This window comes from Mangifera indica, chromosome 7 (genome assembly GCF_011075055.1).
Source record: "Mangifera indica cultivar Alphonso chromosome 7, CATAS_Mindica_2.1, whole genome shotgun sequence".
NCBI lineage: Eukaryota > Viridiplantae > Streptophyta > Magnoliopsida > Sapindales > Anacardiaceae > Mangifera > Mangifera indica.
The window spans coordinates 18550773-18562839 of record NC_058143.1 but is presented as its reverse complement, the minus strand read 5'-3'; the positions used below and the strand labels follow the sequence as shown (position 1 = coordinate 18562839).

Below are 12067 nucleotides of genomic sequence, written 5' to 3'. Positions count from 1 at the left end.
CACCCTCATATAAAATGAGATTACGTAAAGATGGTCGATAAATCATTGAGTGATGAAATTGTTTATTAATTTAAATTTATTAAATTACAATGTCACCCAACACTATATGATGCTAACAAACCAACCTGATTTCTATAGGAATTTCCTGTACGGAAAAATGGTGCACCAAAACAAGGACAAATAAATACAATAAATGCCCAATAGGGAGAAATGGTACCATGATTTGCATTAGCTAATTAGATAATATTTTATTTTTAATTTAAAATTATTCAATTATATGATAATATATCATATAATTATCTAATTAGATATTTGTAACCGATTGTACATAATTTTATTGTTTTGTTATTTTCCACTTTCTCATACAATTGAACATTAAAAAAAAAAAATTAAATATTAATATTTTCTCAACATGGAAAAAAAAGTAAGAGATAAAATTTTCCGAAGGGCCATTATTTGATTAAAATTCTAATTGTTACAAGTATATGATGTATAAATTTTACTTGATGTTCAAGTGACTATTAATACCCCTATCAGAACTACAACAACATCGAAGACAATATGAAAAGAGGAGATTTAAGAAGATAAAAGCCCTCTATCAACTGTTTTTCATAACTATCAGTATTGGTTCCTGAGACTAGTAAATCAGGAGGCTGAACATTCATGTAAATTTATTATTTAACTCTGCACTGAACCTTCCATCTGACATTAATATTATCAGAAATAATACCTTGAAGATGTAGATATATTCACTTACTTCCATCAAGACATGGCAGCATGATTAATTTTCATGCACAGTGTTGCAATTCCAGTCTAAAAAAATCCTTTCCAACCATGAATACTCAAGATCCAATCAAACCCTTGTAACGAGCGTATGACATAAGGGCAGCAAATAATATTGCAGAAAATATTCCTGAGACAATGACCACCTGCAGATGCATATGAATATAATTGGATAGTCTGACTGAGAATTTTAATTTTAAAATCAGCAGTTTGGTTCACAAACACTAAAAACTTTGCATACCCATTTAAATGTGTATCCATGGTTCTCATTCCAAGTATATGGGATATTCATGCCAAATATTGCAGTTACCAGTGAGTAGATGGATAGAGCGACTGTTCCTGAACTTAGAAAGAGCTCTAACTGCAGTATACAGAGAGAAAAGTACAAAGGGAAAATAAAACTCAGCACAAACTGAATCAACTGAATACTGTATTTATTCAACAGGCAAGATTAAAGCACCTGAATCAGCTGATTACGATGGTTATCCAGCTGCAAGAAGGATGCACAAGGTCAAATCTAATGCATGCTCTACAAATTTGAAAATTAACTTTTTAAGCTTTCAGTTAATTTTGGATACCTGAATATTAATATAATCCTCAGTATCATCAATATATTCCCGCAGCTGCAAAAACATACATTAAGTTATCAAAAGCAATAGAGATGCAGAACAGAGAATGTAGAATGTCTCTTAATCTATCATAAATTCCAGGCTATTAAGCATCCCAGATACAGTAGCAGCAGGCTTGAAATGTTCATGCAATATTCTCAGCTTTTCAAGCCATTTCCAAATGAGGCGATCTTAAATGTCAATTATTTATGCAATTGGGCATATGAATGAAAAATAACAGATAACAATAATTTATTGCTTTTGCCTACCCTCAGGAGTGTAACCAATTATTGTTATCTGTTTCCCATTTAAAAATGTAAGAAGAAAAATATCAACAGATTACAGTAAAGGTACTGACTTCAACTGACATTCGTTTGTCAACAATTATCCAGCTATGTAAATGCATATGGTACCATAACCTATGAGCATGACTTTAAAAAGTAATCGAAATAAAAGTTTTGAATAAAGTAAACAAAAAATCCACATTACTTTATAACCAAGGTGCTACTTTATGCTTCCTATAAATGGAAGATCATATGAAATTACAGAAGGAAAATTAATATATGCAACTTAAAATGGTTACAGACTAAATAGGAATTTCCGGCTGCCAAATTTCTAGTGCTTTATATGCCTTACTGAAAATTATCCGTCACTTCTGGCAAATTATAAGAAGCATGCATCTTTCAAAATTTGGTCCCCATGCATCCTCCTATTCAGTTTAACATGCAACATGTATGACACATGTTTAAAAAGAAAAATAAATAACAAGATAAATCAATGTCTAAAAGTACAAAGAAATACCGATCACCAAAAGAGATACAAAAAATACAAGTAAAACAATGAAGGAAAAGAAGCACATACTGTGGTTAATTTGTTCAATGTGCTATCAATTTGCATAAAGTAAGCCTACAAAACAGAGTTACTACCCTTTTTAGAATTTGGACTTTAAATATGAGAAATACAAAAGAAATAAATCATATAACCTCTAGCAACATTTCAAGCTCTTCAACATCATTCTCATCTCCACGAATTGTGGCTATACTTGCTCTACTTGCTTTTGAAATCTTTGAACCTATGGTAGGGGATGCAGGAAACCAATTGGCAGGACCAGAACCACTAGCAGGTGAAGATGGGCCAGCCAATTTTCTTGACAAGTAAAGATCAGCCATATCATCGTCATCATCTAGTAGTTGTTCAAGTTCATCTCTCACCTAAAGCAAGAGGCCACAGGATTAATTCTTACCTATATGTGGATAATTTACTGGATCAAATAATATCAGACACACAACAAAATGAACTTCCAGAAAAGTGGCACTGCTTGCTGGACAGCCTTTTGTACACTAAGTTTCAGGGTTCCTAACTTAATCAATAATGCAGTTTTAATCAGCTTAACTTTTTCAAACTTCAGAAAGCTAACAAGAAGTTTTAGTTTATATGACACTGTTAAATAGAATATTTTCTCCACTTTGAAAATATTTATAAAGATCAAACCAGTTTCAATGCCTCAAATCTTTGCTAATGCCAACATATCTTTCCATTTCTGATAGCAGTCTCAAAATTTAATTCTACATAATAAGAAATTTCTCATTTAATATACAAAATTCAATTTCAATGTTGTGTATGATTAATGTCTAATTCTTTTTCCTACATAACTGAGTGAGTGAGAAGCTTATTTTATGGAATATATTTATTGAGGTCAACCGTCAGCCAAAAAAAACCTAATCTTTTGGGTAAAATTATCAAAAAAAGTATATAACTTTCTACAGTGATTACATTCAAAATTCACCAATGCCCATAGCATATCTCCGCAGCTGATCATAATTTGTAACTTGCATAAAAGAATTAACATTAGGTATTTAATGGAGCAAATACAGAATGTTTTCCACACAAAAAGGCACAACACACATACCTTTTGAACACGGGCAGTCAACCTTGTCATTGCACTCTTCAATTTACGAACCCTGTCCAAATTACGGCTGCTGATCTGCAAATTAATGCAATAATGATAAACCAACTTATGTAATTGAAACAAGCCAAGATGCCAAAAAAACAAACAAGGATCAAAAGATGGATATGGAAGCAAAACATGGATGCTTTGTTTCTTTATAAAATAAAAGCGATCAAGATAAAACAAATTTCTATGCATAAGTTTAATTAAGCTTTAGAGGTCAAAAGCAAGTAAGCACAACATGATTTACCTGTATTTCAATTGCTTCATGCATGAAAAAGAATTTTGGAATGAAAATATTCAATTAAATTGAAATGGAGGATCGATATTGAATGTGCATGCAACATTCAGAAAAAAAAAAAAAACCAGAAAGCGAAACTTGATTCCAAAATTACTCCACCATAAAAAGTCTATTCACAAAACCATTTTGTTTATTCTAAAACAATTATCAAACATCCCGGCCTGCACACACAATTTTCTAATAACTATTCCACCAACATACTCTGCTATTTTCCCAAAATTAACCTCTTTCTTATTTGATTCTCCAAAGCCTTTTTCATGAACCAATTGTTAATTTCTGTAAATGAACTAACTACCAAGTTTGTGTTTACAATTAAAGCTCTGATACCAGGGACTTGTAGTTGGACATAGACATATGTTAGATGATATACCCAAATTTAAACATGCAATGGTTCAAGCATGACAGTAGGATAGAACTTTTACCACGTAGCCTATAATCAAAATAATAACAGAAAACTAAATCAAGTGGAAAAAAAAAAAAGGGAATAGAAATGGAGGAAAAAAGAACTAAAATTGATCCCCTAAGGCTAAACATTTTGACAAGCCTATGCTGACAACAGAAATCCTGAGACACATGATTTTAGGCAAATCGAGGAGATCTCTTTCTCTTTCTTAACAATGAAATACAGGGGGAGACACAGGTTATTGCAGGTACATAAACCGAAAGAAGCAAGACAAATAAATAATTAAGAAAGAAAAAAAAGAAGTACTGACCTTGGATGTAAGTTCATCCAAAGCAGGATAAGCAGCAGTCTCTAATTCTGTTGTACGAGCAGCTAAAAAACTACAAATAGCTTCTAAAGCTACCTCCAGGGCTCGGAATTCAAACGGAGACTCTACATAGCGTAATCTAAATCATTCAGATTTTTCATTTCCCTCATCAATAGAAATTACCTCTTTTCTCTTATCGAACAAATAAACCTAAAAAAAATCAAATTAATATTACATACCATTTTCTTCACCTGCTTCAACTTCATTACGCCCTCCGCCATCTTCTTTCCCATTTGCCTGCGCTTCACGAATGGCATTCCTAGGTGGAAGTCGCCTTTGAAGTTCCGCCACCACCGGAATCACGTTTCCATCCAATGGATCTCGCAGCAATACCTATCAATATAACACAACTTTACTAACACTAGTACGCATTCCAGAAAAACTCGATTGAAATTCAAAAAGAATATTATAATAATAATAATAATAATAATAATTTAATCTCCGCTTACCTCTTCAGCTGTGATAATTGCCTTGATATGCTGCCATAAACAAAAACGAAAAAAAAAAATTTAAGGAAATTGAACAAACACAGATTAAAAAATATGAATATGAAGGTACAATCTACCTCCAAGTTCAAGACAATGGCTTTCTCACGACCAAGAATAGTGGAGGGGTAAGAGAGCAAAGGATCGATAATGCGAAGATCACGCGCGTGGATTTGGACGCGGTGCATGATAGCGTATTTGTCGACATCCAAAACGGTGCTCAGGCCCGCACGGTCGAAAAGTATCCAACTCCGAGACGACTGCGTTTTCTTCTTCGCAACAACAACCGCCTGTGGGTCCGCCGGCACCACGTACCCGTCTGGTCCCATCGTTCTTCTTAACCGTCACTTTCACGATCACATCCCACTCTCGCCCACATAAAACACCACCACTAAACAAACAAGGAAATTTTTTATTTCTTCTAAAAATTTTCCCGAATTTCTCTGATTTTTGTTGTTATTATCATTAATGATAAAATGTACGGTGCAGATGGGACCTCGTATTCCTATTTGGACAAGGGTTGACTACACCTAACCTGAGCGGACCACTGTTCAATTGACATGACTAACTTAAATATTTGGAAACTTTTTTTTTTTAAGTTTTTGACATGTCAGATATCTTTTTCGATTAAAAACAAAATTAAAAAATCAATTTTATTTATGTCAGACAAATTCATATCTTATTATTATTATTTTAATTCATAAAAGACCGCTGTTTTCACTTTGTAATTACTTTCGTATGGGCTGCCACGTCTACTCCTATTCATATCTTATTTTCCCATTTTGCCCGTATTTTGAAATTGGAATGTAAAAGGTTTATTAAGTAATCTACCTTTAATTAATGATTTCAGATTCTGTCAAATCTACTAATGCCGAGTTAATTTAGCAAGTAATTTTGTGAGTTATGTTATTACCATCTTATCAAAAGATTACCCATGTTATTAAATCAACGGTTTTAGATTTTGTTAATTTTAATTTTATTATAATTTTATATTAAATTATTAAATTTTTTTTAGAATCAAATACTCTTATTTTTAATTGAAATAACAAATAAAATGGAGAATATTTTTGAAAAAATATTAACAATAGAATTAATATATTTTATAATTTAACATTATGAAAAAAATCTTAATATACTTTTAACATAGGGAATGTTTTTAAAAATAAGAGCAACAACTATTTTAGCATATAATAAAATTAAGTATATTTATCATTTGAATATCAATAATAATATGTTATTATATGATTTGATTATTTTGAGTTAACATATTATTATTAGTATCTAGCATATTTGTTAAACATAATGCATATTAATTTATTCTTAATAATTTTTAAGAATATTTAAATAAAATAATATTTTATTATACATTTAATTAAATATAATAATTATTTTTACATGCTAAATTTACCGAACATATTTATATTGTCATGTGGGTTGCGATGCCTACTCCTATTTATATCTCCACTCATCCCAATAACGGAATTTTATAGCTTTACATGCTCATTTCTACAACTTTGGGAGATTCTAAATTCAAAACCATCCAAAATTTTCAAGGATGATCTCTCATCTCATTTTTCCCATTTTGCTCATATTTAGAAATTAGAATATAAATTAAAATAATATATTTGTTATGTTTCCTCAAAAATGTTATCGCGACTCTTCTATTTTAAAACCTTGCTCGAAAGTTAAAATTTTTCTCACACGTATAGTCTTACCAAATTCTTAACAATCGTTCCCTCATCACATAATAACTCAACAGTCTAACACCACTCGTAACAAAATCACAAGTAAAACTATTGAAACCTCTTTTTGATTAGGCCTTAAAAAATGAATAAAATTAGAAATCTACATAAATCGAAAACCTCTCTTTAAATAATTTAATCTTTAAACATTGGACTCTAATATCAATTGTTGGGTCTCCAATAAGTGTTATTAAACTTCCCACACCCCTAAAAGCTAGCTGAAGGAGGGTGAAACTTTCTCTCACTCGTAAATTCAAGTTGTTACTCTGTATTAGTGATTGGGGTTGCTTTGCTAATCCTACATGCAGGATTGAGGAGTAAGGACGATCTTGTTATGGATGACGAGGTTTTGCTTGATGATCTTGATGATGGCCCTCGTGGGGCTTAGACTGGTTTTTTAATTTTTAATGTTGTCTTGTTAACACTTAACACGTGATTAATAAAAGAATATTGAATTGGCTTTTCAGATATAATGCTGGAATTTGTAGTTTTTCATATTTTATATTAGTTTGTACTCTGAAATCGTTTGTCATCCTCTCTATTGAGTAAGAACGAAAAACCCAGAAAAAACAGCAACAGGCAAGAACAGAGTATGAAAAATGCCTCCAGAATTCAACAACACAATAAAAAAAATCTCAGATATTTATATATTTGCATGCCAACTTTATTCTCCCCATGGCCTGATCACAGGCAGAAAGCTTTCTCACCATGGCTTGATCAGCCATCATTCTTTTCATCAAATAAATAAGAGTGAGTGTAACAGCTAACGTAAGACCATCTGGAATTGCTACGACGGTTGAAACGGCAGCAGCTACCAGCCTACTACAATCCCCACGACAACCAAAAAAAAAAAAAAACTGCAAGGCTGACATGTGCAATATTGACTTGCTATTATTATATATATATAAAATAAAATTATGCGTACTCACAACTTTATTAACGTGGTGTCAAAATTCCCTATTAATATAAGAAACAAAGACTGACGTGTGTCATGTGGTAAGGTTTTCTAAACAGATCTGCCGTGTTGACACCCGTAAGACTAAGAAGGCTGGGGTGGAGCTACTTTAGTATTAGGCCAATAATTTTAAAAATTCAATAGAAAATCCTTTCCAACCATGAATACTCAAGATCCAAGCAAACCCTTGTAACGAGCGTAGGACACAAAGGCTACAAATAATATTACACAAACTGTTCCTCCGAAAATGACCACCTGCAGATACGTAGAAAAATAATTCAATAATCTAACTGAGAAAATAACTTTAAAATCAGCAGCTACATTCACAAACTGTAAAAACATTGCACATATACCCATTTAAACATGTATCCATGGTGCTCATTCCAAGTATATGGGATATTCATGCCAAATATTGCAGCTAACAATGAGTAGGTGTTTATGGAGACAGTTCCTGCACCTAGAAATAGCTCTAACTGCAGTATACAGTGAGAAAAGATTAACAAAGGGAAAGTAAAACCAAGCAAAAACTGAATCAACTGAACACTGTATCTATTCATTAGGCAAGATTAAAGCACCTGAATCAGCTGATTTCGATGGTTATCCAGCTGTGAAAAGGATACACAAGGTCAAATCTAATGCATGCAGTACAAATTTGATATTAAGTTTTAAGCTTTCAGTTAATTTTGGATACCTGAATGTTAATATAATCCTCAGTATCATCAATATATTCTCGCAGCTGCAAAATATACATTAAGTTATCAAAAGCAATAGAGATGCAGAATGTCTCTTCATCTATCTTAAATTCCAGGCTATTAAGCATCCCAGATACAGCAGCTGCAGGCTTGGAAAGAAGCACACAAGATACATAAGACAAAAGCAAAACAATGAAGGAAAAGAAGCACATACTGAGGTTAATTTGTTCAATGTGCTGTCAATTTGCATAAAGTAAGCCTGCAAATCAGAATACCACCCTTTTAGAAATTTGGATTTTAAAATATGAGAAATACAAAAGATATTAATCATATAACCTCTAGCAACATTTCAAGCTCCTCAACATCATTCTCATCTCCACGAACTGTTGCTATACTTGCTCTACTTGCTTTTGAAATCTTTGAACCTACGGTAGGAGATGCAGGAAACCAGTTGGAAGGACCAGAACCACCAACAGGTGAAGATGGGCCAGACAATTTTCTTGACAAGTAAAGGTCAGCCATATCATCGTCATCCTCTAGTAGTTGTTCAAGTTCATCTCGCACCTAAAGCAAGAGGCCACAGGATTTATTCTTACCTATATGTGGAAATTTTATTGGATCTTATAATATCAGATGCACAACAAAATGAAATTCCAGAAAGGTGGCACTGCTTGCTGGACAGCCTTTTGTACACTAAGTTTCAAGGCTCCTAATTTAATCAACAATGCAGTTTTAATCAGCTCAACTTCGTCAAACTTCAGAAAGCTAAAAAGAGGTTTTAGTTTGTATAGCACTTTTAAAAAGAATATTTTCTCCACTTTAAATATATTATAAAGATCAAACTAGTTTCCATGCCTCAATCTTGTCTATTGCCAATCTATTTTTAAAGTTATGATAACAGTCTCAAATCTGAATTCTACATAATAAGAAATTTCTCATTTAATATACAAATTCAATTTCTATGTTGTGTATGATTGATATCAAATTCTTTTTCCTACAAAATGTAGTGAGTGAGAAGCTTATTTTCTGGAATATATTTACCGAGATCCAACTATCAGCAATTTAACAAAAAAAGACCTCATGTTTTGGGTAAAATTATCAAAACAAGTATATAACTTCTACATTGATTACATTCAAAAATCACCAATACCCATAGAATATCTGTGTAGCTCATCATAATTTGTAACTTGCATAAAATAATTAACATTAGGTAGTAAATACAGAAAGTTTTCCACACAAAAAGGCGCAACAAACATACCTTTTGAACACGGGCAGTCAACCTTGTCATTGCACTCTTCAATTTACGAACCCTGTCCAAATTACAGCCGCTGATCTGCAAATTAAAGCAATACAGATAAACCAACTTATGAAATTGAAACAAGCCAAAGATGCCAAAAAACAAACAAGGATCAAAAGATGGATATGAAAGCGAAATATCAATGCTTTTTTTCCTTATAAAATACAACAAATCAAGATAAAACAGATTTCTATGTCTAAGATAAGTTTAATTAAGCTTAACAGATCGAAAGAAAGTGCGCAAAGTATGATTTACTGGTATTTCAATCATTTCATGCATGAAAAAGAATTTTGCACACACAACTTTCTAATAATGATTCCACAATCGAACTCTGTTGTTTTCCCAAAATTAAGTTAAAACTCTTGATAACACTAGTTCATTGAAGGAGATTTAAATTTATACCCTTTTATATACGAAACCCCTCTATTATCATTCAAACTATCCCTTGAAACCATTCTTATCTGATTCTCTAAAGCCTTTTTGAACACACAATTTTCTAATAATTATTCCACAGTCTAACTTTACTGTTTTCCCGAAATTAAGTTAAAACCCTGTATCACACTACCTCGTTGAAGGTGATTTGAATTCATACCTTTTTATATATGAAACTCTTCCATTGTCATTTAAATTATCCCTCGAGACAATTCTTATCTAATTCTTCAAAGCCTTTTTCATAAACCAATTGTTAATTTCTGTAAATGGACTAACTACCAAGTTTGTGTTTTCATTTAAAGCTCTTACACCAGGGACTCTTAGTTGGGCATATACATATGTTAGATGATATACCCAAATTTAAACATGCAATGGCTCAAGCATGAGAGTAGAATAGAACTTTTACCACGTAGTAATTAATCAAAATAATAATAGAAAACTAAATCAAGTGGGAAAAAATAGAATAGAAATGGAGAAAAAAAAGAACTAAAATTGATCCCCTAAGGCTAAACATTTGACAAGCCTGTGCTGACAACAGAAATCCTGAGACACATGATTTTAGGCAAATCGAGGAGATCTCTTTCTCTTTCTTAACAAGGAAATACAGGGGAAGACACAGGTACATAGACCGAAAGCAGCAAGACAAATAAATAACAAAGAAAGAAGGAAAAAAAAGTACCGACCTTGGATGTAAGTTCATCCAAAGCAAGATAAGCAGCAGTCTCTAACTCTGCGGTACGAGCAGCTAAAAAACTACAAATAGCTTCTAAAGCTACCTCCAGGGCTCGGAATTCAAACGGAGACTCTACACAGCGTAATCTAAATCATTCAGATGTTCATTTCCTTCATCAATATCGAACGAATCAACCTAGAAATAATCGAATTAATATTACATACCCGCTTCAACTTCATTACGCCCTCCAGAATTTTTTTTACCATTTTCCTGCGCTTCACGAATAGCATTCCGAGATGGAAGTCGACTTCGAAGTTCCGCCACAACCGGAATCACGTTTTCATCCAGTGGATCTCGCAGCAATACCTATCAATACAACAAAACTTTACTAACACTAGGACACATATTCCAGAACAACTCGATTAAAATTAAAAAAGAATAAAATAATAATAATTTCATTTCCGCTTACCACTTCAGCGGTGATAATTGCCTTGATATGCTGCCACAAACAAGAACAAAAACAAATAAATTAAGGAAAATGAACAAATACAGATTAAAAATTTTCAAAATGAAATTGAAATCGACCTCCAAGTTCAAAACAATGGCTTTCTCACGACCAAGAACAGTGGAGGGGTAGGAGAGCAGAGGATCGATGATGCGGAGATCACGCGCGTGGATTTGGACGCGGTGCATGATAGCGTATTTGTCGACATCCAAAACGGTGCTCTGGCCCGTACGGTTAAAAAGTATCCAACTCCGAGACGACTGCGTTTTCTTCTTCGATACAACAACCGTCTGTGGGTCCGCCAGCACCACATTCCCGTCTGGTCCCATCGTTCTTCTTAACCATCATCTTCACAATCGCATCCCACTCTCGCCCACATAAACACCACCACTAAACAAGGAAAGGAATCCTTGTAATTATTTCAATTTTTTCCCGAACATTAATGGTACGAATATACGCTGCGTATGGGACCTCGTATTCTTTTATAATCCCTCAGAACGGCTGACTAGACCTGACCTTAGCGGACCACTGCTCATTTCAAATGACTAGCTCAAATATTTGGAAGATTTTTTATTTTGACTTTGTAACGTACAAATGTTCTAAATTTGGATTTTGCGTACTCCAGTTTAAACTTTGACTTTTTTTGGACTTTTTAAAAATTAGACATGCAACTGACGCCGGGCATCTTTTTCCACCGAAAAACAAAATTAAAAAATCAATATTATTTTATTTAGATAGAGCTCACAGTTATCAATTCGAAATTAGATCCAACAGTATTAGAAATAATTCATATCTTATTATTATAATTCAAAAAAAAATCCCTGCTTGCATTTTGTAAATAATTTCGTATGGGCTGTATATCTACTCGTATTCATA

At 32.9% G+C, this 12067-nt stretch overlaps 2 protein-coding genes across 4 annotated transcripts; both read right to left on the bottom strand.

Moving 5' to 3' along the window:
- Nucleotides 1-437: 437 nt before the first annotated feature.
- LOC123221048 (magnesium transporter MRS2-I-like) lies at nt 438-5308 on the bottom strand. 3 transcript variants are annotated; one of them, XM_044643716.1, is made up of 11 exons: nt 4976-5308; nt 4860-4889; nt 4602-4743; nt 4354-4475; nt 3301-3375; nt 2375-2602; nt 2253-2297; nt 1362-1406; nt 1244-1273; nt 1025-1144; nt 438-929 (listed from the first exon to the last, which is right to left on the bottom strand). In XM_044643716.1, exons 1-11 carry the CDS (start codon nt 5222-5224, stop codon nt 843-845), a joined length of 1173 nt encoding a protein of 390 aa, XP_044499651.1. In that variant the 5' UTR covers nt 5225-5308; the 3' UTR covers nt 438-842. The 3 variants fall into 3 exon arrangements, with proteins under 3 accessions (XP_044499651.1, XP_044499650.1, XP_044499652.1); XM_044643715.1 differs by having other exon boundaries at nt 4590-4743; nt 4976-5305; XM_044643717.1 differs by lacking the exon at nt 2253-2297 and having other exon boundaries at nt 4590-4743; nt 4976-5307.
- Nucleotides 5309-7261: 1953 nt separating this feature from the next.
- On the bottom strand, nt 7262-11716 carry LOC123221049 (magnesium transporter MRS2-2-like). The gene is made up of 11 exons (XM_044643719.1): nt 11272-11716; nt 11156-11185; nt 10911-11052; nt 10697-10818; nt 9543-9617; nt 8621-8848; nt 8499-8543; nt 8284-8328; nt 8168-8197; nt 7946-8065; nt 7262-7847 (listed from the first exon to the last, which is right to left on the bottom strand). The coding sequence occupies exons 1-11, from the start codon at nt 11518-11520 to the stop codon at nt 7761-7763; spliced, it is 1173 nt and encodes a 390-aa protein (XP_044499654.1). The 5' UTR covers nt 11521-11716; the 3' UTR covers nt 7262-7760.
- Between the last annotated feature and the right edge of the window lie 351 nt (nt 11717-12067).

Coding starts and splice junctions, on each gene's coding strand:
- LOC123221048 (XM_044643715.1), bottom strand. CDS start 5,224: ATGGGACCAGACGGGTACGTGGTGCCGGCGGACCCACAGGCGGTTGTT. Junction 4,890..4,975: donor CCATTGTCTTGAACTTGGAG/GTAGATTGTACC, acceptor TGTTTATGGCAG/CATATCAAGGCAATTATCAC. Junction 1,145..1,243: donor ATCGTAATCAGCTGATTCAG/GTGCTTTAATCT, acceptor TGTATACTGCAG/TTAGAGCTCTTTCTAAGTTC.
- LOC123221049 (XM_044643719.1), bottom strand. CDS start 11,520: ATGGGACCAGACGGGAATGTGGTGCTGGCGGACCCACAGACGGTTGTT. Junction 11,053..11,155: donor CAATTATCACCGCTGAAGTG/GTAAGCGGAAAT, acceptor TTGTATTGATAG/GTATTGCTGCGAGATCCACT. Junction 7,848..7,945: donor ATGGATACATGTTTAAATGG/GTATATGTGCAA, acceptor ACGTATCTGCAG/GTGGTCATTTTCGGAGGAAC.